Raw genomic sequence first — 24,127 nt, forward strand, 5'->3', positions numbered from 1 at the left:
TAGTGATTCAAAAGTAATCTTCTAAACTACACTGCACTTTACACCTCAAGCCTTATCCCAACTTCAAGTAACAGTGCTGTTGGGATGCAGATTTCCTTTCATATTTAATTCATCTCTTCAGAAGAAACCCCTTTTTATCCATTGAAACCACTTAGGCCTTGTGTTTACGTCTTTTGGTTTTCCTAGAATCCCTTGAACTTCAGGTAATTTTTCCCCACAGAATTTTAGAACACTAACTCGTATGAGTTAATGTAACTCGTATGTATCAATCCCAATCAGCTTGGAAGCTGGTGATACTAGTCTGCAAAGGGGGTGGTACAAAGGTTGGTTCATCTAACCCTGTCTAGCTTCATGAAACCTTCAAATTGTGACCCTTTTTGCCAGAAATCTCAACTCAAACCTTATACTCAAAACTTTGGAATGTTTTAGTATAATTTTCCTTTAATCTAACATGGGGCTTTCAACCCTAAAGTGCTAAACTACACACAAATGACAATTAAGGAAGAAAACACATTAAAGCTCACATACAAATGCTTCCTTGCACACAAACAAACATACATTTAGAGGTATGTATTTATATTCCTGTATCCTTAACTTAATGCCTTAAAATTCTCATATTCTAAATGAAACTTCAAATAGTAGTGGGGGAAATAAACGGATCTTGAAGGCTGCACCTTCTGGGACAATCAAACTGACGAAAGCTCACATTTCCCCTGCTACTGCCTGTCAGTGATTATTAACTCCCCTAGGGGTACACTCCTTTACTCTCTTTCTCTCTCTCTCTCTCTTCGGCACAAGCAGCTCTTGTAACCTAGATCAATTCATTTTTTTAAGTTACAGAAAATTGAGTAGTGGACCTTTCGGGTCCCAATCATCCTTCCACATTTTCAGGAAAATCTCGTCATCCCGCGTGGGACATTATATACCCCCAGTTCGTCTCTCCCTCCTCTAAGGCTTCCTTTACTGCTCTCTCAAATTCCCTGTGCATGTCTATCGCCTTTTCCTGATCTGGGACGTCCCCAGGTTTCACCCAGCCTCCACTTCTAAACAACAGGGGCAATCTTCCCCAAATATTCCCTGGGCATTTAGCCTTCACCAGTATATGGGTATCAATGGGGTGCATTGCATGGAAATCTTGCATTTCCCACAGTTTGATCCAAAACTCTGGGTTGTTATGCCGAGTTTTAAGTCTCGGCAGTTCTTTAAGCAAAATCTGTTTCTTCCCTAGGCTGGATGGTACGTGCTTAACTTTCTCCGTAACCTTCTCAATCTCTTCATCCTCCCCCTATTCCTCAGCCCCCTTTCTCCCTTCGGGTTTCAATTCACCTTTCCTGACTTTATTTTTCTTAATGGTTATTGCCATAGGGGCCATGGGATTCAATGGACACAATGGGGCGGTTGGTTCATATGAGGGGGGAACTGTCTCAGTTCCTTCATAGGTTTCTCCTTCGGAGCTTTCCTCCTCTTGATCAGTGTCACTGCAGGCTGCTGCCAGCACTGTTCTGATCTGTCCTGGATCTGACTTTGTTTCTCTCTCTCTAATCGACTGGAATTTAGTATTAACCCTTCTGCACAACTGTAGGTACAGTGTAATAATAACTACCATCCCTTTCTTTTCCTTATCCTTTTTTTTGCTCTAACCATCACTGTTTTTGTTCTCTGGGGTTTCCCTGTGGGTTCCACCCATCCTTCTGCATTTTAGTGATTATTTTTGACTGTTGTTCTGCTCTGAACCTCGTAATGGAGTCCGCGGTTCCCCAGTTGAGTTCCATAGAGCTATTTTGTTTCCCTGACAGCATTTGATTTCTATTTTTTTCATCTATCTCCGCGCGATACGTTTGCACAGTCCTAACAACAGTTATCTGAGGTATCTATGTGCGGTTTAACTGGGGTCTGGCCTTCAAACCCTCACCACGGCAGCACGGCTCCGTCTCCTCTCAACTGGGTAATGGTCTGGCCTTTCTGCACGGCTTCGGCCCTGCTAGCTCACCTGCACGACTCCGCCTATTACCCCTGGCGCCTCCTATCTCCTGTCCTGAGTACTCCTCTTGATTCTTTGATACTTGACAGGACCGTTCTCGGGTAGGCCTACTGCACTAACTATGGGTGGTAAATAAATATACTCACCCACTTTGCAGAGCTGTCCCGAGGATCTGATCCAAGTATACTGCTGACTACGTCAAATTGTTGTGGTGTCTTTGATGAACGGACCACAGGAGACTCAGGTACAAGTTACGATCGTTTATTTGAGCAATTACAAGGAGGGCACCATCTCAATGCAGCTTGAGACAGTACTCTGCTAAGCTACAAGTGTTCACCATACTTATACATTATTGGTCACATACAAGAACATCCTCCAGATTCCGATGTCAACATATAGGTTTACATTAAACAGACAAGTTTCTGGTACAAAGGTACATACATCATCTGACCCCACCTTCATCCAGGCAGAGACCTGCCTTCCTATCTAAGCTGGGACCATCTGTCCTTCCTCTATCTGTTGAAGAGCGCACTTAATCTATGTTATTGCCATCCTCTGACTCCAAAACCCCCAATCTATCATATTTATATTTTTCTTCGTCCAACATGGCCTTTCGGATGCTCGCAAGCCCTGAGAATGTGCAAGGTTCAGCATTCTCTCTGTCCCAGCCTGAACTTTAAATGTTAACTACTTAGCAATTGTGGTTTTGCATGCTGAGATATCTTAAGCCAAGTCCCTTGATCATTACTGTATTCCTTTATTTCCCCCTAACACAATCATCTCTGAACATTCAACCAATATTTAAATTTGCCAGTAGCTTTTCCTGCACTTCCCACAATTTTCATATCTTTCCATTTGCTAAACCCCTAAGTACCCACTCTGGTCCATTGGCCTGTAGCTGTGATAACTCTGTCATGTGCGTCACAATCACTCACATTACCAATTATCTAGCAGAGGCAGGATGAGGCCTTCCATTGGGCATTAATTTTTTACTTAAGAACCTCAGTTGGCCACGGGGTGGAAAAGCTGTCCATGGGCCTTCCCACCCTGGACTTAATTGGCATGGAGGAGGGAAGGTGGCAGAGGCCCAACCTGATTAAATGACTCCATCATCAAACTCACCACAGGGGACGGCACAAGATACTTTCCAATGTGTTTACAACAATCAAGGAGTTTAATGGGGTAAATAGAGACTGTTTCCTCTTGTGGGGAATATCGGACAAGGGGTAGTCTTAAAATTAGAGTTAGGCCATGTAAAATTGAAATCTGGAGCACCTCTTCACATTAAATCCATTGGCAATATGGTAACTCTTTCCAGTACAAATATGTTGCCATCTGTTCTTATTCAGATAAAGTTATATTATTTCATAATTTGCCACTGTGAGATCTGAACTCTTGATACTCTTTTGAGTAAACCTGTTTCCATCTGTTTCAGATGAAGTTACATTGTTTCATAGTTTGCTATTGTGAGATTTGAACTCTTGATCTTGGGGTTACAAGCCCAGTACCATAACCACTTGGCTATTTAGGCCAAGCTATTGGCAATATTGTATTGCTCTTCCCCAAAAGGCTATGCTAAATGAGTCAATTGAAATGAACAAAACTGAGAGTGACTTTTAATTTTTATCATATCAGAGTATCAATGGCAGGTAAATGGAATTGAAGTACAGATCAGCCACGATCTGACTGAGTAGCAGAATGGGCTTGAGGGGAATTCATGTTTGTGATCTAGCGCATGAAGAACAATATGGAGATAATGGAGAGCCTGAGATTAGCACGGAGAATTGGAGGGGCCGTGAAAAGACTTAATACGTGGTTTGGAGAAGGCTAACGTGCAGAGAACAAATAATTTTTGCACAGTGGAAAGTGCCCAGGTTGGAGCAGAAGGCGGTAAGATTAACTTTGGAGCATTACAATAAACATCTTTAGAAGTGCATATGTTGTAAACAAACCGGTTACTGCTTTCATTTGAGTGCAATGACTGAAAGTTAGATTTTAATGGAACTACAGCAGTTCTCTCCCTAAGGTTCAGTGCGTTTGGTTTTACACACAAGTTCAGCCCCAGAGCCACCGTCGCGTTACCTTAACAAAATAACCCGCATATAGCTATATACATATTACACAGCTGGAACGGCATTGTATGATAGCACGTTCTGTTTTGTGTCCATTTATTAGAAAAGTTAAATGTTTTAACACATTGCTTTATGGTGCACTTGGGAGCTTAGTGATGACAGCAGTGACTGTCCATGATTCCTCTTTCAGCTTTCAATGTAATGTTAGCGACAGCGCCTCTGTTGCAGGCTCCCAGGATGTTTGTGACAGTCCCGTGACGCTGTTGTTAAAGTAACATTAATGCCGCTGCCTGGTTACTGCTACAGTTCAGCCCAACTACAAATTAACAGCTAGGAGCAGTTTGGGATGCAGCAACCTTTTGCTTAATCGATCAGAATATTCCTTCAAGGATATTTAGATTCAGTACTTATGTACTTTACTGTTAGATTGATTTAAGATGCCGTTTCCATTACCTCTCAAAGCAGAGAATGTATTTAGTACGTTTGATCCGAACTTCATGCCTGGGTAAGACCTGAGAAATGTTCTTTTTCTAAAGTAAGTTGTGGAGATACTTAATTCTGAGGCAGCCCTTATGCTTGGGCACTGATCTCATGTATTGCGTCAAATGGTAGTGGCACAGGTCTGGCCGATGCACAAATATTCATTGAGTCCTTTCTGCCACTTCCCCAGAGGAAGGACGAGGTCATCTCCAACCAGCACCACGCGGGATCTAATGATCGGCTCAGGAGTTGCTTTATGGGACTTGGGAACATTAAACCCAGCTCACCTTTTTGATCCAAGAATGAGGCAACAAAGAGAGATGACAGCGAGAAAAAAAAGCTTTAAAAATGGGGTAAAATAAAATACTCATGAGCTGTGATTCAGTGGCAGCAGACTTGCCTCTGTGTTAGAAAGTTGTGGATTCAGGTCCCACTCCAGAGACTTGACCACATAACCTAGAATTACACTTCACTGCAGTACTGAGGGACTACAAGGTCAGAGGTACTGTCTTTTGGATTAGACCTCAAATCAAGACTCCATTAGCCTTCTCAGTTGGATAGAAAAAAATTCATAGCACCAATTGAAAGAGGAACAGCAGGGGTCTCCCCAGTGCCCTGACCAACATTTATCCCTGACATTGCTGAAACAAATTGGCTATTTATTGTTTGTGGGAGCTTGCTGTGCAATATTTGGCTGCTGTTTTTTTCCTACATTACAAAAGTGACTACACTTCAAAAGTGCCCAATTTACTGTAAAATGTTTTGGGACATCCTGTGGTTCTGAAATTTGCTATATAAATGCAAACATTTCCTTCTTTTTATTGATACTTACAGTTCGAATAGTTGCCATATTAATACAGATGAGCAATCTTTGTTTTATTTGTATACATTTATGCAATATACATATTTGGATCAGTGTAATTAAATTCTGACAGATTTATTATTTAAATATATGACATAATACTTGCTGCAATCATTGTAACTCTGCAGATACTTTTTCATAAGACAGGCAAGTGAATACCTCCGCGGAATGAAAATGTGGCCTGATGCACAATGTACTTGGGAGATAACGTGGCACAGGTGAGCAATGAATCCTGTGTTGTTCCTCTCAAAATATTACTCATCTTTCCTACAACTCCATGTTTGGACCTCTCCAGCCAGGTTTCTGCCCTTCTATAGAAGAGAAATGGTTCTAATCAAAGTCACAAATGTTATGCTCTGTGACTATAGGAACTTAGGACTTGTGGGCAGGAATAGGCAATTCAGCGCTTTGAGCTTGCTCCACCATTCGATAAGGTCATGACTGATCTGGTTGTGGTCTCAACCCCATTTGCTTGTCTGCACCCCCCCCCCCCCCACTGCCCCCCATAACCCTTGATTCCCTTGTCAATCAAAAATCTGTCTAACTCTGCCTTGAATAAATTCAATGACCCAGTCTCCACTGTTTTCTGGGGAAGAAAATTCCACTGACTAATAACCCTCTGAGAGAAAAAATTCTCCTCATCTGTGTCTTAAAAGGGAGACACCGTATTTTTAAACTGTGCCCCCTAGTTCTAGTTTCCCACAAGAGGAAACATCCTCCAGGTATCCATCCCTGTTAAGCCCCCTCAGGATCTTATGTGTTTCAATAAGATCACCTCTCATTCTTCTAAACTCCAGTGGGTATCTGCCCAACCTGTGACCATAGTACACTCTCCTTTCTCATCCTGCTCAACCTCTTACAGCCTTTGACATGGTTGACCAAACAATCCAATGACTCTCCTCCATTGTTGAGCTCAATTGGACTGCCCTCACTTGATTCCAGTCTTACATACCTCATTATAGTCAGAGAATCTCCAGCAATGACCTCTCTTTCTACTTTCACCATTACTTCTGGATATATCCTTGGCCCCCTCCCCTGCTCTTCCGCAACTATGTGCTGTCTCTTCATGACATCATCTAGAAACATGGGCAGGATTTTTTCAGATGGTGGGGTTTCCCTTCTTACCATCGGAAGAGTTTGCGGTGAATGCATTGCTGCTGATACTGGCTGTCCCACAGCATTTAACCCTCCAAGGATCATTAATTGCCTGGAGATGGGACTTCTGTCCCTCACTTGGGAGGAAGTCCTGCCTCAGAGAGCAGCCAGCTAATCTGATTGGCTGGCAGCTCTCTAGCCCCAGCAGCGCCAGAGCTGCTGTGGACAGGACTGGGGCTACAAGCGTTCCCCAAAGTATAAGTCCTAGGAGTCCAGGACCCGGTAAGTGTGGAGGTTTCACGGAGGGGTGCTGAGGCCGGGGGTGGGGGTGGGGGGGGGGGGGCGGGATGTGTGCGGTAGGCGTTGATGAAAAGGCCAAGTGGAGAGGGAGAACTTCCAGGAGTCAGACCTTGTGGTGGGTGGTGGTGGTGCACAGTGTTCAAAGAAGGCCATTGCACCCCACCCCACCTTCCCTCCCAAGACCTGAGAAAGGCCAATTTTCAGGCTTCCCCCGCCCCTAAACTCATCCTGCTAGTCTGAAAATTGAGGCTGGGTGGGAAGCTACCCTTAAGTGGTCATTAATTGGCCATTTAAGGGCCTCAGTTGGGGCAAGGGCGGGTTGGCCAGCCTAGGCTTCAGCTGTCCCGGTGTAAAATTTTGGAAAGTTTGGGGTGAGCAGCAGACTGGTGGAAAGGCCATTCAAAAAATTTTACAGGCAGCCCCCACCTGCAAACCCATCACTAGGGGAATGTAAGACTGGGAACTCAATATTCAAGGGTTGCAACATTCTGGAAAAATAGGCAAAAAGGAAAAGGAGGTGGGGTAGCTTTGTTAATAATGGAAGGTATCAGTGCAGTGGTGAGTAGCAATGTAGATGCAATAGCTCGAGAAGTGGAATCAGTTTGGGTGGAAATAAGGAATAGCAAAGGCAAGAAGTCACAGGTGGGATTCATCTATAGGACCCCAAAGAGTTGGCTCACTGTAGGACAATGTATAAATCAGGAAATAATGGAGGCATGTAGGAAGGGCACTACAATCATCATGGGTCATTTCAATCTGCATATTGACTGGACAAATCGGATTGGCAGGGGTAACACAGAAGAGGAATTTGTAGAGTGCATCTGGGATGGTTTCTTAGAGCAATACATTTCAGAATCTACCTGGGAACAGGCTATCTTAGACTTAGTAATGTGTAATGAGGTGGGATTAATAAGAGATGTTGTAATTAAGGATCCTTCTAGGGGGTAGCAATCACAACCTGGTAGAATTTCAAATTTAGTTTGAGGACGAGCAACTCAGGTCTCAAACCAGTGTCATCAACTTAAATAAGGGCAATAACAGAGGTATGAAGAATGAGTTATCTAAAGTTGGCTAGAAAAATAGATAAGGGGAAGGTCAGTGAATGAGCAGTGGCAGACATTTAAGCAGATATTTCATAACGCTTAGCAAAAATTTATCCTGGTCTAAAAGAAGGACTCAGTGAGAAGGATGAACCACACGAGGTTAACATCTGTTGTTTGGAAAATGCTAGAGTACCACAAGGATCAGTGCTAGGAACTCAATTATTTACTATCCATATTAATGACTTGGAGTGGGGTGGGGTGGGGGGCAGAGTGTAATGTATCCAAGTTTGCTGATGATACAAAAATAGGTGGGAGGGCATGTAGTGATGAGGATATAAGGAATCTATAAGGGGATATAAATAGATTGAGTGAGTGGGCAAAAATTTGGCAGATGGAGTTTAATGTAGGAAAGTGTGAGATCATACACTGTGGTACGGAAAATCAAAAGGTGGACTATTATTTAAATGGAGAGAGACTCCAAAAAAGTGCAGTACAGAGGGATCTGGGTGTTCTTGTGCATGAAACACAATAAGTTAGCATGCAGGTGCAGCAAGTAATTAAGAAGGCAAATGGAATTTTGGCCTGTATTGCTGGGGGTTTGGAGTTTAAAAATAGGGAAGTCTTGTTACAACTGTACAGGGTGTTGGTGAGGCCGCACCTGAAGTACTGTGTACAGTTTTGGTACCCATATTTAAGAAAGGATATACTGGCATTGGAGGCAGTTCAAAAGAGATTCACTGGGCTGATTCCTGGGATGAAAGGATTGACTTATCAAGAACAGCTAAACAGTTTAGGCCTTTATTCATTAGAGTTTAGAAAAATGAAGGGTGATCTTATTGAAACCTACAAGATTCTGAGGGGGCTTGACAGGGTAGATGTTGAGAAGATGATTACACTAGTGGGGGAATCTTGATCTAGTGAACATAGTTACAGAATAAGGGGACACTCATTTAAAACTGAGATGCAAAGGAATTCCTTCTCTCAGAGGATAGTGAATGTCTAGAATTCTCTACCCCAGAAAGTTGTGGAAGCTAGATCACTGAAAGTATTTAAAGAGGTGATTAGATTTTTGAAATATTAGGGAGTTGAGGACTGTGAGGAGCTGGCACAAAAGAGGAGCTGAGGCCTGCGGCAGATCAGCCATAATCTTATCGAATGACAGGGCAGGCTTGAGAGGCCGAATGGCTTACTCCTGTTCCTATTTCTTATGTTCTTATGTAAAATTATGCCCATGGGGTTAGCTTCCACTTGCCAACCTTACCTCTCCACTATTCCTTTTTGTTGGACTATCCAACATCCCGTTTTGGATGAGTCACAGTTTCCTCCCGTTAAGCATTGGGAAGACCAAATTTGTCCTTTCCAGCACCTGCCACTATTTCTGTACCATTGTCGCTGAGTTCAGCTCCCTCCCTAGTCACTGAGGTTGAACCATCCTTCACAACCTTGGTGCCTTAATCAACCCTGAACTGATTTTCCAATTCCATATTTTTTTCATCACTAAGACTGCCTTTTTCCATCTCTGTGACATTGCTTGTCTCTTGTCCTTACCTCAGCATGTATGATGCTGGAATCCTCATCAATGCCTTTGTCTGATTACGTTTCAGTGAAGCACCTTGGGACAGTTTCTGATTGTAGTATACCAAATATACAATAAGCTGCTTCACGATCTCCATCTCTCTTCAATAGGTGGACAAACAGCACCCTGAAAGATCTTCTGTTAAAAACTATGTATAGGATTTATTAACAGGTATAGAATTACAAAGGGAAAGGATTTTTGTATGGCATCTTTCATCTCTTCAAGGAATCCCAAAATGTTTCACAGCCAATTAATTACTTTGAAGTTATTATCTAGGCAAACACTAAGGACCCATTAACTGCAAATGATATTACTGGTTAATGTGCTTTCTCAGTTTTGAGGGGAATGCTATTGTGGCTTTTGGAAACAAACCCCAAAATAAGTCAAAAACAGAATTACCTGGAAAAACTCAGCAGGTCTGGCAGCATCGGCGGAGAAGAAAAGAGTTGACGTTTCGAGTCGTCATGACCCTTCAACAGAACTAGGTGAATCCAAGGAAGGGGTGGAATATAAGCTGGTTTAAGGTGTGTGTGTGTGTGTTGTGGGGGGGCGGTGGGGGGAGAGAAGTGGAGGGGGGTGGTGTGGTTGTAGGGACAATCAAGCAGTGATAGAAGCAGATCATCAAAAGATGTCACAGACAAAAAAACAAAAGAACACATAGGTGTTGAAGTTGGTGATATTATCTAAACGAATGTGCTAATTAAGAATGGATGGTAGGGCACTCAAGGTATAGCTCTAGTGGGGGTGGGGGGAGCATAAGAGATTTAAAAATATTTAAAAATAATGGAAATAGGTGGGAAAAGAAAAATCTATATAATTTATTGGAAAAAACAAAAGGAAGGGGGAAGAAACAGAAAGGGGGTGGGGATGGAGGAGGGAGTTCAGGACGTAAAGTTGTTGAATTCAATATTCAGTCCGGAAGGCTGTAAAGTGCCTAGTCGGAAGATGAGGTGTTGTTCCTCCAGTTTGCGTGGGGCTTCACTGGAACAATGCAGCAAGCCATGGACAGACATGTGGGCAAGAGAGCAGGGTGGAGTGATAAAATGGCAAGCGACAGGAAGGTTTGGGTCATTCTTGCGGACAGACCACAGGTGTTCTGCAAAGCGGTCGCCCAGTTTACGTTTGGTCTCTCCAATGTAGAGGAGACCACATTGGGAGCAACGAATACAGTAGAATAAGTTGGGGGAAATGCAAGTGAAATGTTGCTTCACTTGAAAGGAGTGTTTGGGCCCTTGGACGGTGAGGAGAGGGGGAGTGAAGGGGCAGGTGTTACATCTTTTGTGTGGGCATGGGGTGGTGCCATAGGTGGGGGTTGAGGAGTAGGGGTGATGGAGGAGTGGACCAAGGTGTCCCGGAGGGAACGATCCCTATGGAATGCCGACAGGGGGGGGGTGAAGGGAAGATGTGTTTGGTGGTGGCATCATGCTGGAGTTGGCGGAAATGGCGGAGGATGATCCTTTGAATGCGGAGGCTGTTGGGGTGATAAGTGAGGACAAGGAGGACCCTATCATGTTTCTGGGAGGGAGGAGAAGGCGTGAGGGCAGATGCGCGGGAGATGGGCTGGACACGGTTGAGGGCCCTGTCAACGACCGTGGGTGGAAAACCTCAGTTAAGGAAGAAGGAGGACATGTCAGAGGAACTGTTTTTGAAGGTAGCATCATCGGAACAGATGCGACGGAGGTGAAGGAACTGAGAGAATGGGATGGAGTCCTTACAGGAAGCGGGTTGTGAGGAGCTGTAGTCAAGGTAGCTGTGGGAGTCGGTAGGCTTATAATGGATATTGGTGGACAGTCTATCACCAGAGATTGAGACAGAGAGGTCAAGGAAGGGAAGGGAAGTGTCAGAGATGGACCACGTGAAAATGATGGAGGGGTGGAGATTGGAAGCAAAATTAATAAATTTTTCTAAGTCCCGACGAGAGCATGAAGCAGCACCGAAGTAATCATCGATGTACCAGAGAAAGAGTTGTGGAAGGAGGCCGGAGTAGGACTGGAACAAGGAATGTTCCACATACCCCATAAAGAGACGGGCATAGCTGGGGCCCTTGCGGGTACCCATAGCCACACCTTTTATTTGGAGGAAGTGAGAGGAGTTGAAGGAGAAATTGTTCAGTGTGAGAACAAGTTCAGCCAGACGGAGGAGAGTAGTGGTGGATGGGGATTGTTCGGGCCTCTGTTCGAGGAAGAAGCGAAGGGCCCTCAGACCATCCTGGTGGGGGATGGAGGTGTAGAGGGATTGGACGTCCATGGTGAAGAGGAAGCGGTTGGGGCCAGGGAACTGGAAATTATTGATGTGACGTAAGGAGTCAGAGGAATCACGGATGTAGGTGGGAAGGGACTGGACAAGGGGAGAGAGAAGGGAGTCAAGATAACGAGAAATGAGTTCTGTGGGGCAGGAGCAAGCTGACACGATCGGTCTACTGGGACAGTTCTGTTTGTGGATTTTGGGTAGGAGGTAGAAGTGGGCCGTCGAGGTTGGGCGACTATCAGGTTGGAAGCTGTGGGAGGAAGATCCCCAGAGGAGATGAGGTCAGTGACAGTCCTGGAAACAATGGCTTGATGTTCAGTGGTGGGGTCATGGTCCAGGGAGAGGTAGGCGGAAGTGTCTGCGAGTTGACGCTCAGCCTCCACGAGGTAGAGGTCAGTGCGCCAGACAACAACAGCACCAACCTTGTCAGCGAGTTTGATGACAATGTCAGGGTTGGACCTGAGAGAATGGAGTGCAGTAAGTTCAGAGAGAGAGAGATTAGAATGGTGAGCGGAGCAGAGAAATTGAGACGACTAATGTCGTGCCGACAGTTCTCAATGAAAAGATCAAGAGAAGGTAAGAATCCAGAGGGAGGGGTCCAGGTGGAGGGAGAATATTGGAGGTGGGTGAAAGGATCCGTTGAACGGGGAGAGGACTCCTGCCCAATGAAGTGAGCACGGAGACGAAGGCGGCGGAAGAAGAGTTCAGCATCGTGCCGAGCCCAAAATTCATGAGGTGAGGGCGAAGGGGTATGAAACTAATTCCTTTGCTGAGCACTGAACGTTCAGCATCGGAGCGGGGAAGGTCAGGGGTTATAGTGAATACACGGCTAGGGCTGGGATTGGAAGATGGGGTGGGGACGGAGGGACAGGCAGGGGTGGAGGGTCCTAGATGAGTGTTGGTGTCGATGAGTTGTTGGAGCTTGCGTTCCTTAGCACTTGAGAGAAAGAGAAAGAGTTTCCTGTTGAGGCGTCGGATGAGACGAAGAATAAAATGAAACTGGGGGCACGCGTAGCTTTGAAAACACTAAAACCCGCTTTCACAGCCATATCTCCTTTCTCAGTGACTGTCTCCGTCTCCGACTTACCTCACGTGGATTTCAACTGATATTCCACCCTTCGTGTTTCGAATCCACCCAGGATTACAGGTATCTCTGGGACATAAAACGTTTCTCGGACTACTGTTCCCGTCACATTCTGAAATCCACACTCAGTGCCATGCGCCGCCATATGAACACACTCGACCTCTCCCTCCAGCAGCACCGCTGTACCCTTTTTCAAAGCTGCGTGTGCCCCCAGTTTCATTTTATTCTTCGTCTCATCCGACGCCTCAACAAGAAACTCTTTCTCTTTCTCTCAAGTTCTAAGGAACGCAAGCTCCAACAACTCATCGACACCAACACCCATCTAGGACCCTCCACCCCTGCCTGTCCCTCCGTCCCCACCCCATCTTACAATCTCAGCCCTAGTCGTGTATTCACTATACCCCCTGAACTCTTCTTCCGCCGTCTTCGTCTCTGGGCTCACTTCTTTGGGCAGGAGTCCTCTGCCCGTTCAATGGATCCTTTCATCCACCTCCAATATTCTCCCTCCAGCTGGACCCCTCCCTCTGGATTCTAAACTTCTCTTGATCTTTTCATTGAGAACTGTCGGCGCAACATTAGTTGTCTCAATTTCTCTGCTCCTCTCACCCATCCTAATCTCTCTCTCTCTGAACTTACTGCACTACATTCTCTCAGGTCCAACCCTGACATTGTCATCAAACCCGCTGAAAAGGTTGGTGCTGTTGTTGTCTGGCGTACTGACCTCTACCTCGTGAAGGCTGAGCGTCAACTCGCAGACACTTCCTCCTACCTCTCCCTGGACCATGACCCCACCACTGAACATCAAGCCATTGTTTCCAGGACTGTCACTGACCTCATCTCCTCTGGGGATCTTCCTCCCACAGCTTCCAACCTGATAGTCGCCCAACCTCGGTCGGCCCGCTTCTACCTCCTACCCAAAATCCACAAACAGAACTGTCCCAGTAGACCGATCGTGTCAGCTTGCTCCTGCCCCACAGAACTCATTTCTCGTTATCTTGACTCCCTTCTCTCTCCCTTTGTCCAGTCCCTTCCCACCTACATCTGTGATTCCTCTGACACCTTACGTCACATCAACAATTTCCAGTTCCCTGGCCCCAACCGCTTCCTCTTCACCATGGACGTCCAATCCCTCTACACCTCCATCCCCCACCAGGATGGTTTGAGGGCCCTTCGCTTCTTCCTGGAACAGAGGCCCGAACAATCCCCATCCACCACTACTCTCCTCCGTCTGGCTGAACTTGTTCTCACACTGAACAATTTCTCCTTCAACACCTCTCACTTCCTCCAAATAAAAGGTGTGGCTATGGGTACCCGCATGGGCCCCAGCTATGCCTGTCTCTTTATGGGGTATGTGGAACATTCCTTGTTCCAGTCCTACTCCGGCCTCCTTCCACAACTCTTTCTCTGGTACATCGATGATTACTTCGGTGCTGCTTCATGCTCTCGTCGGGACTTGGAAAAATTTATTAATTTTGCTTCCAATCTCCTCCCCTCCATCATTTTCACGTGGTCCATCTCTGACACTTCCCTTCCCTTCCTTGACCTCTCTGTCTCAATATCTGGTGATAGACTGTCCACCAATATCCATTACAAGCCTACCGACTCCCACAGCTACCTTGACTACAGCTCCTCACACCCTGCTTCCTGTAAGGACTCCATCCCATTCTCTCAGTTCCTTCACCTCCGTCGCATCTGTTCCGATGATGCTACCTTCAAAAACAGTTCCTCTGACATGTCCTCCTTCTTCCTTAACTGAGGTTTTCCACCCACGGTCGTTGACAGGGCCCTCAACCGTGTCCGGCCCATCTCCCGCGCATCCACCCTCACGCCTTCTCCTCCCTCCCAGAAACATGATAGGGTCCTCCTTGTCCTCACTTATCACCCCAACAGCCTCCGCATTCAAAGGATCATCCTCCGCCATTTCCGCCAACTCCAGCATGATGCCACCACCAAGCACATCTTCCCTTCACCCCCCCCTGTCGGCATTCCATAGGGATCGTTCCCTCTGGGACACCCTGGTCCACTCCTCCATCATTCCCTACTCCTCAACCCCCACCTATGGCACCACCCCATGCCCACGCAAAAGATGTAACACCTGCCCCTTCACTCCCTCTCTCCTCACCGTCCAAGGGCCCAAACACTCCTTTCAAGTGAAGCAGCATTTCACTTGCATTTCCCCCAACTTAGTCTACTGCATTCGTTGCTCCCAATGTGGTCTCCTCTACATTGGAGAGACCAAACGTAAACTGGGCGACAGCTTTGCAGAACACCTGTGGTCTGTCCGCAAGAATGACCCAAACCTCCCTGTCGCTTGCCATTTTAACACTCCACCCTGCTCTCTTGCCCACATGTCTGTCCTTGGCTTGCTGCATTGTTCAAGTGAAGCCCAACGCAAACTGGAGGAACAACACCTCATCTTCCGACTAGGCACTTTACAGCCTTCCGGACTGAATATTGAATTCAACAACTTTAGGTCCTGAACTCCCTCCTCCATCCCCACCCCCCTTCTGTTTCTTCCCCCTTCATTTTGTTTTTTCCAATAAATTATATAGATTTTTCTTTTCCCACCTATTTCCATTATTTTTAAATATTTTTAAATCGTTTCTGCTCCCCCCACCCCCACTAGAGCCATACCTTGAGTGCCCTACCATCCATTCTTAATTAGCACATTCGTTTAGATAATATCACCAACTTCAACACCTATGTGTTCTTTTGTTTTTTTGTCTGTGACATCTTTTGATGATCTGCTTCTATCACTGCTTGATTGTCCCTACAACCACACCACCTCCCTTCACTTCTCTCCCCCCACCCAAAACCCCCTCCCTCACCCCCACACACACACACACCTTAAACCAGCTTATATTTCACCCCTTCCTTGGATTCACCTAGTTCTGTTGAAGGGTCATGACGACTCGAAACGTCAACTCTTTTCTTCTCCGCCGATGCTGCCAGACCCGCTGAGTTTTTCCAGGTAATTCTGTTTTTGTTTTGGATTTTCAGCATCCTCAGTTTTTTGTTTTTATCCCAAAATAAGTCTCCATGTTCAGAAGAAAGGAGAAAATTGGAGGGAAATCTGGAGAAAGGAAGAAAGAAAATGGTTTGACAGTTTTAGAAGGTTGAGGGATGATCTAACATGATCTAAAATGATAAGGAAATTCGATATGATAGATACAGAGATGTTGTTTCCTCTGAAATACAACGGGTGTAATCTTAAAACCAGAACTGGATGATACAGGAGTGAAATTAGAAAGCATTTTGTTACACAAAACATGGTGGAAATCTGAAACTCCCTTCCCCAAAAAGGCTATTGAGGCTGGCCTATTTGTATTAAGTACATTTATCAAAGGATATAGAATAAAGGCAAGTAAATGGAGTTGAGATACAGATTAAGCGTGATCTAATTAAATGCCTGAGGAGCTCAATGGCCTCCTCATGTTTTGGTGTAATAAGAGCAGTGAGAAAAATAAATACCTGGCTGATTCAGTGGGGAAGGGGAATTCTTGGGGTAAAGGTATAGATTTTACTCATTTATTTTGTACTACAAAATATACCTCTATGAATCTAAGAGTGTCTGGATGTAACAATTGATAATTTCTTTTCAGAAAACAACACCTTAGGATACTATACATGGGTAATTTGGGACATGGCATGTGGTAAATGTAGCATGTTTGGAAGGAATGGGTGACTTTTGACATATGGTTTCAAAAACCTTCCACCATTGGGATTTTCCTCTTGTCTGGGCCCATTGTGGACTAATTGATAGAGATTGGTTGCTATTCTTATTGTTTCATGTAATTTTGATTGATAGGTTTTTGATAAGCAAGGATATTAAGGGTTATGGAACCAAGCTGAGAAGATGGAGTTAAGATACAGATCAGCTGTGATCAAACTGAACTGCAGAAAGGGTAGGAGGAGCTGAATGTTCCTTTTTCTACATACGGGATGGTAGAAGGTGATTTAGACGGTCCATGGCCTTTCTCATATAGTAATTCCTAGAGCTGAAATATCTGCCTCCCTACATAAGGAAAATTATTTTCAAACCCTTTTTGTTCATTTTGCAGGTATGGAGGGTACATTCCAAAATTACAAAGTCGGTTAGGGGAGACCTATGGAAATGCTGCTCTTGGACTACTGTCATATGAACCTGGGCAGCCCAAGTCACCACGTTTAACTCTGACCCAAACAAAACCACTGTTCAATCCACAGATCCCGAGGCACTTGCTGAATAGGACCTACGGCCATCCAGAAATTACCACATATGCGGGACATGTGCAGAATACAAACATTAAAAACGGTGATGTTGATTCTGTCTTTGTGATTCATTGAGGCTTGCTTTATAATAATAAACTGGACCTACCAGATCAATAAGATGCAGGAGGAAATGTTCAGTTCAAACAAAAACAAAAATTTCTGGAAAAGCTCAGCAGGTCTGACAGCATCTGTGGAGAGAAAGACAGTTAACGTTTCAAGTCCAGGTGACTCTTCTTCAGAACTGAAGAAGTGTTCTGAAGAAGAGTCATCAGGACTCGAAACGTTAACTCTGTCTTTCTCTCCACAGATGCTGTCAGACCTGCTGAGTTTTTCCAGCAATTTTTGTTTTTGTTTCAGATTTCCAGCATCCACAGTATTTTGCTTTTATCTTAATGTTCAGTTCAAGGTCATCTCATAATGCTCCAAAATATCAGAAAACGATCTAGTTTTACAAGTTCTAGAAAGAAGACCCCACTGAAATTATTCTCTTATTATTCAAAAGCATTCTTTGTTGCTTGTATACACTTGCAAACGAGACAACTGAAAATTAAAAGGGGAGTTAAATTTTTTTTTTATTCTTGGGATTGATGGCAATGCAAACATTTATTGCTGATTCCTAGTTGCCTAGTCCATCATAAAGCTTTGTCCTAAAATACTGACTGAAATGTTATAAAAATGTTACTTGAGTTCACGATTGCACGTGTGTAAGTACCAAAAATCATCAACTAGTCAAAGGACCATTTTTGATATTGGTTTTACAGGGACTTTACAGACTGATCATCTGATTCAGTTCAATTGTTTTTTTTTTGGTTATTTACTTAAAATTCTCATCCTGTGTTTAAAACTCCTTGTCTTTCCTTACCTTTGTAAACTCCTCCAGTCCTCCATCCCCCAGCCCTGAACCTCTCATTAGTCTGACTTGGGTTGCTTGTCCATACTCCTCTCCTCCTTTCTTTCATTCCACCATCATGCCTTTGGAATCACTCCCTGAAGCCCCCCATCTCACCACCTCCCTCTCCATTTTTAAGACCCTTCTCTAAACCTACTTCCTTGATCAAGCTTTGCAACCCTCCTACTAAGTCCTCTGACACCATGACTATTTTTACTCACCATGCTGTTGTCAATCACCTTGGAACAAGTTCCTACATTAATTGTTTTTTTATAAATGCAAGTTGTACTTTTGAGTAATCTATACAGAATTTTGTATAAGGGCTAACAGGATCCCATGGGTGGCTCACTGGGCAAATACACTGTTGTGTCACACATACAAACCAGGAATGTTCCTGCTTGTATCCCCAGTCTATGATGATGGTTTCACCACAAATTTGAGGACATTCGTAGAATAGGCAGGAGGGAAAAAAGGGAAAACTTACATTTGTAGAGCATTTCTCACAACCCCAGGGAGTCCCGAATTCCTTTACAGCCAATGAAGTAATTTTGAAGTGTAGTCATTCTTATAATGTAGGTCATGCTGCAGCCAATTTGTAAGGTCTCATAAACAGCAATGAGACAATGGTCAAATAATCTGTTACAGTTGATCTTGGTTGAGGGACAAATGTTAGCCAGGCTATTGGGAGAACTCTGCTGCTCTTCTTTGAATGTTGTTGTGGGCTATTTTATGTCCACCTGAGAGGGCAAACAGGGTCCTATGAGATAATTTAATGCTGTATTTGAAAGATGGCACATCTAGGAATGCAGCACTCCCTCTGTACTGTGCTGAAGTATCAGCCTAGACATTGTACTCCAGTCTCTGGAGTGTAATTTGCACCATGATCTTCTGGCTCAGAGGGGAGAGCTACCACTGAGCCACCGCTATGTTTTTACTGAAGCTACTGTTAACTTGATTAACACCAGATTGCCTAGAGACAATGGACGGTGGTTGAAGTTTGACCACCAGGGCTCAATTAAGTGAGAATCAACCGCTTGTATTCTTTTTATTCTTCAATGGACTACAGTGGTCTCACAGTTAATGGTACAACATCATTGTGTTGTGACAGTAAACAGATATTTCCGCCCCTCCCTTCCCCATTGTAAGCTGTTCGAATGTAGAAAGCCAGCATGCTTTTTCCTCATGGTGTAAAAAACGCTAACTGTGTCACTTTTAATTGTAGGCTACTTCTATCCAAGAGATGGCAAATATCATTTTGCTCTAAAGAATTGTGTATACGACAACAATCCTGAAGCAACATCTGCCATTCAGACGATAGAAGAACTGAAGCAACATGAAATGATGGCATGCAAAAGGAGCGATCTAATTGCACCAAATACGTCATCAAGGCCTCCATCTGCCATTGTAAGCCTCTGTGGGTTTTTGTGATGCACAGATTAGTCCATGGTGTCGGAAGTAACAGATAATCTTTCCTCTTTCCTTAGCCACCAGGTGAAATTAGACCACCGGATTGCTGTACTTTCATCCCCATGATATGTGAACTGCCTTTTGACTCTTGTTGCCCAAGAGGGATGAATGTGTTCCAAATGCCAGATCAAAATCCAATGGAGCAGAATAGCAGGATAATTTATAGACATGAGTCCTCACTCCATCCCACATATAATGGTTTTATTCCAGGTATGACCTTTCTTTCTTCAGCTCTTTCTCTCACTCATATTAATAACTTTTGATTTGCTTCTTGCTGCCCCTTGACCAGCCTAGTTTTTTAAATTTATTCATTTATGGGATGTGGGCTTCTCTGGCTGGGCCAGCATTTATTGCCCATCCCTAGTTGCCCTTGAGAAGGTGGTGGTGAGCTGCCTTCTTGAACTGCTGCAGTCCATGTGGTGGTAGGTACAACCACAATGCTGTTAGGAAGGGAGTTCCAGGGTTTTAACCCAGTGATATTGAAGGAACGGAGATATATTTCCAAGTCAGGATGGTGAGTGACTTGGAGAGTAACTTTCAGGTGGTGATGTTCTCATCTACCTGCTGCTCTTGTCCTTCTAGATGGTAATGGTCATCGGTTTGGAAGGCGCTGTTGAAGGAGCCTTGGTGAATTTGCCTATTCATTTAGCCTGTCTATATCTGTCAGTACACTTTTTGTGTCATCCTCACCCCTTGCCTTCCCACCTAGTTTTGTGTCATCCGCAAAGATGTCATGAACTGAAGGACAAAGGGATTGTTAATAATAGTAGTGCTAAAAAAATTGATAATAGTGGCATAAAGGTAAGAAAGCAAAATGCGATTAAAGCAACAAGGGTAGCATTGTGCGAAAGAACAACATGGAACAAGTGACAGATGGCCCTGTAGGCAATGGGGTGGGGAGAGGGGGTGGTGGTGGGGGAAAAAAGGATAAAAAATGAGATAAAACTATAGATAAATTAATAAAAATAAAATAAATGGATAAAAATAAAAATGAATGTATAAGAAAGGGGATAAAAAAAAGGGGGTGAGGATGGAGGAGAGAGTTCATGGTCTGAAGTTGTTGAACTCAATGTTAAGTCCAGAAGGCTGTAGAATGTCTAATCGGAAGATGAGGTGCTGTTCCTCCAGTTTGTGTTGGGCTTCACTGGAACACTGCAACAGGTCAAGGACGGACATGTGGGCATGAGAGCAGGGTGATGTGTTGAAATGGCAAGCGACAGGGAGTTCTGGGTCATGCTTGTGGACAGAATGAAGGTGTTCTGCAAAGCAGTCACCCAGTCTGCATTTGGCTTCTCCAATGTAGAGGAGACCACACTGGGAGCAGCAAATGCAGTAGACTAAATTGAAGGAGGTACAAGTGAAGCACTGCTTCACCTAAAAGGAGTGGGCCCTTGGATGGTGAGGAGGGAGAAGGTAAAGGGGCAGGTGTTGCACCTGCTGCGATTGCATGGGAAGGTGCCGTGGGAAGGGGATGAATTGTTGGGAGTGATGGAGGTGCCCTTCCCACGGCACCTTCCCATGCCCACAGCAATCCCACTGATGCATCTCTCACCTCTCTCTTTGCTAAATAATAACTTTAAATTGATGACACCTTGATGCTGGCTGTACAACCAGAGAAAATTGTTTATTCCTATTCATTCTTTCAAGACAATTCATAATTTTAAAATTCTCTATTAAATCACTTCTCATCCTTCTTTGCTCCAGTGGAGATAATCCCAGGTTCTCAAATCTCTCGCATAGGTTTGCATCACTGGCACCATTCCAGTGAATCTATACCCTCTATAGTTTAACGTCCTTTCTCCAATTTGGATACCTCAAACTAAGGAGCTCAGAGGAGATTGGAGATTGTGAGGGTGAGAGGAAAGTGAGGGGTTTGGAAATCACAGGAGTTTTGGGAGAGATTGCTGGTCTTGGAGGTGCAGAGGTCACATTGGGTCAGGGAAAATCTAGGGGCATTAAGGTTGGCGGGGCAGGTTCTTTTAATTGTTTAAATGATCCTATCAATGGCCTCAATTGGCCATTGACAGGTCGGTGGGCCCGCAGCTGATTTTGCTGCGCCCCCACCTTCCTGAAAATGTAACTGGGGTGGGATGACGTAAGGGGTTCCACCCGACATCATCCCGTGTCATTTTACGCATCAGTGAGCGGGCCCTGCCCCCTGCTCGCCAATGACAAAATTCTGCCCTTCAAAATCAATATATACTACACACACTCTTTTTCCTTATCTACCTGAACAGTGAAATTTATCAAACATGTTCACACAGAGTTGGAAGAATATGCTAAACAGAGTAGCGATGGGAATTTGTTGAAAGTGGGAATTCGGTTCAGAGATGTTAAGTGCAATAAAAGCAAAAGGCTACAATAAATATACTAATAAAGGAAAAATTTAACTAAGTAGAGCCATTGACTCCAATTCCTGTGCCATCTTATTTATTCTTTCATGGGATGTGGACATCACAGGCAAGCCCAGCATTTGTTGCACATCCCCAATTGTTCTTGATCAGAGTGGCATGCTAGGCCATTTCAGAGGGCAGCTAAGAGTCAGCCACATTGCTGTGGATCTGGAATCACATGTAGGCCCGACTGGGTAAGGTTGGCAGATTTCCTTCCCTAAAGGACATTAGTGAACCAGATGGGTCTTTATGACAGTCGATGGTAGTTTCATGGTCACTATTACTGAGACTAGCTTTATATTCCGGATGTATTAGTTGAATTCAAATTCCACTAGCTGCAGTGGTGGGATTTGAACCTGCGTCCCCAGACCATTAGCCTAGCCTCTGGATTACTAGTCCAGTGAACAGGCTAATGCCACCCTCTCCACCACCAGCAACTGCCCCCCACCCCCCGGCCCAGGATGCTTCATATGTATGGGATAACTACTTGTGCTGGAACTGCTTCCCAGTTGCTTGAACTCAATCTCAGGGTTGAGTTCAGGAAGATACACAGGCATTTTGGTAACTGCCAATCTGAGTCTCATTTCTTGTCTCCTTGATGCCAATGCAAAGGAGACAGTGCGGATTATTTCCAGGATAGAAGAGGAACAACCAGAACTTGTGGCCCATGTGGGGATCAATGAGATAGGAAGGAAAAGGTTTTAAAGTTTTGCAGCCAGATTTTCAGAATCTCAGGGGAAAGTTGAAAAGCAGGATCTCAAAGGTACCAACCTCGAGATTACTCCAAGTGCCACATGCCACTGAATATAGGGATAGCAGGACTGGAGGATTGCTGTGGTGGGGAATCCAGAACAAAGGTGGGGGGTGGTGGGGGCAAATTCTAAACTTAGAGCTAGGCTATTCAGGAAGCACTTTTACTGCACTGAGGGAAGTGGAAATCTGTAACACTGTCTCACAAAAAGCTGTGAATGCTAAGACCTTGACAAGTTCACGATTGAGATAGATAGCCAGCATCTGCAGTTTTTTTGTTTTTAGCATTTTATTAGGTAAGACTATCAAGGAATATAGAGTTAGGGTGAATAAATGTAGCTGAGGTAGAGGTCAGCCATGATCTAGTTGAATGGTGGAACAAGCTTGAGGATGGATTGTCAGACTCCTGTTCACATGTAAAACAAATACAGAAATACCTGGAAAAACTGAGCAGGTCTGGCAGCATTGGCGGAGAAGAGCAAAGTTGACGTTTCGAATCCTCATGACCCTTCAACAGAACGAAGTAGAAATAGGAAAGGGGTGAAATATAAGTTGGTAACCTAACCAGCTTATATTTCACCCCTTTCCTATTTCTACTTGGTTCTGTTGAAGGGTCATGAGGACTCGAAACGTCAACTTTGCTCTTCTCCGCCGATGCTGCCAGACCTGCTCAGTTTTTCCAGGTATTTCTGTTTTTGTTTTGGATCTCCAGCATCCACAGTTTTTTGTTTTTACCCTGTTCACATGTTCCTAATTTCTCTGAAGTATTAATTTGTTAGCAAATAATCCCAGGTGTTAGAGTTGTTATGACTTATAAATAAATATATTATTTTTATTACCTTGCAGGTCAGCAGTTTTCGATTGGAAAGAGCTGGGGACGCAGTACTTTTAATGCTCTGGGCATTGGTGAGAAGAAACCGCAGCCACTGTGCCCCACTTGATTTGGAAATGAGTTATCTAAATGGCTGAATTCAGGGCTATTTTGACATTTATGAGAACATCATAAAAATTTGAGTGTTGGCAGGCTAATCTGATCACCCAAAAATCAATCGCTAAGTTGATTATGTTCACTGAATGCCATAAAATTAAAGTTGGAACTAATCCTTCTACACAGTAAATGATGTGTTGGGAAATTTGTGTAGACTTCTGCCACATAGATTATATTTAAAGAATCAAGATTTATCCCAGCAAATGCATTCTGTTTCAAGGAACTTAAAATTTGCTAAGAACAATAATGAATTTGCACGTGCAGACTTTCAGTATAAAACTGACAAGGAGCTGGTAGATTGTCAGATGGTGAGACACCAAAACTCTGGATGAGATGGATGCCCACGGCATTAGATATAAATGATCACATGGCACTAGTTTGAAGAGCAGAAGGGGGGTTATCCCAGTGTCCTGGCCAACATTTATCCCTCAACCAACAACAACTTATATTTATATAGCACCTTTAACATAAATGTCTTGAGGCACATCACAGGAACATTTATAAAATAAAATATGATACTGAGACACGGAGGAGATGTGGCCTGGATTTTCACCAAGTCAGGTTGACTCTGGAGTCCTTTAAGAGTGGCGGGTGGGTCCCGATTCCGGGATTCCCAACCCCATTCCCTGGCTGTGCAATTTTCTAGATT

The 24,127-nt window shown here is 44.3% G+C and overlaps 1 protein-coding gene across 1 annotated transcript; it reads left to right on the forward strand.

Moving 5' to 3' along the window:
* The first annotated feature begins 4,490 nt into the window (after positions 1-4,490).
* Positions 4,491-23,566, forward strand: LOC121276760. Its single transcript, XM_041185306.1, has 6 exons — positions 4,491-4,558; positions 5,539-5,613; positions 16,802-17,034; positions 19,103-19,284; positions 19,365-19,557; positions 23,337-23,566. Exons 1-6 carry the CDS (start codon positions 4,491-4,493, stop codon positions 23,429-23,431), a joined length of 846 nt encoding a protein of 281 aa, XP_041041240.1. The 3' UTR covers positions 23,432-23,566.
* Positions 23,567-24,127: the final 561 nt, after the last annotated feature.

The sequence above is a fragment of the Carcharodon carcharias genome, chromosome 4, assembly GCF_017639515.1.
Source record: "Carcharodon carcharias isolate sCarCar2 chromosome 4, sCarCar2.pri, whole genome shotgun sequence".
In the NCBI taxonomy this organism is placed as follows: Eukaryota; Metazoa; Chordata; class Chondrichthyes; order Lamniformes; family Lamnidae; genus Carcharodon; species Carcharodon carcharias.

Bases quoted from the DNA above. Each gene is read 5' to 3' on its own strand.
- LOC121276760 (XM_041185306.1), top strand. From the start codon at position 4,491: ATGCCGTTTCCATTACCTCTCAAAGCAGAGAATGTATTTAGTACGTTT. The intron at 17,035-19,102 runs GTGATGTTGATT...TTTTAATTGTAG, and splicing joins GAATACAAACATTAAAAACG to GCTACTTCTATCCAAGAGAT. The intron at 19,285-19,364 runs GTAAGCCTCTGT...CTCTTTCCTTAG, and splicing joins CAAGGCCTCCATCTGCCATT to CCACCAGGTGAAATTAGACC.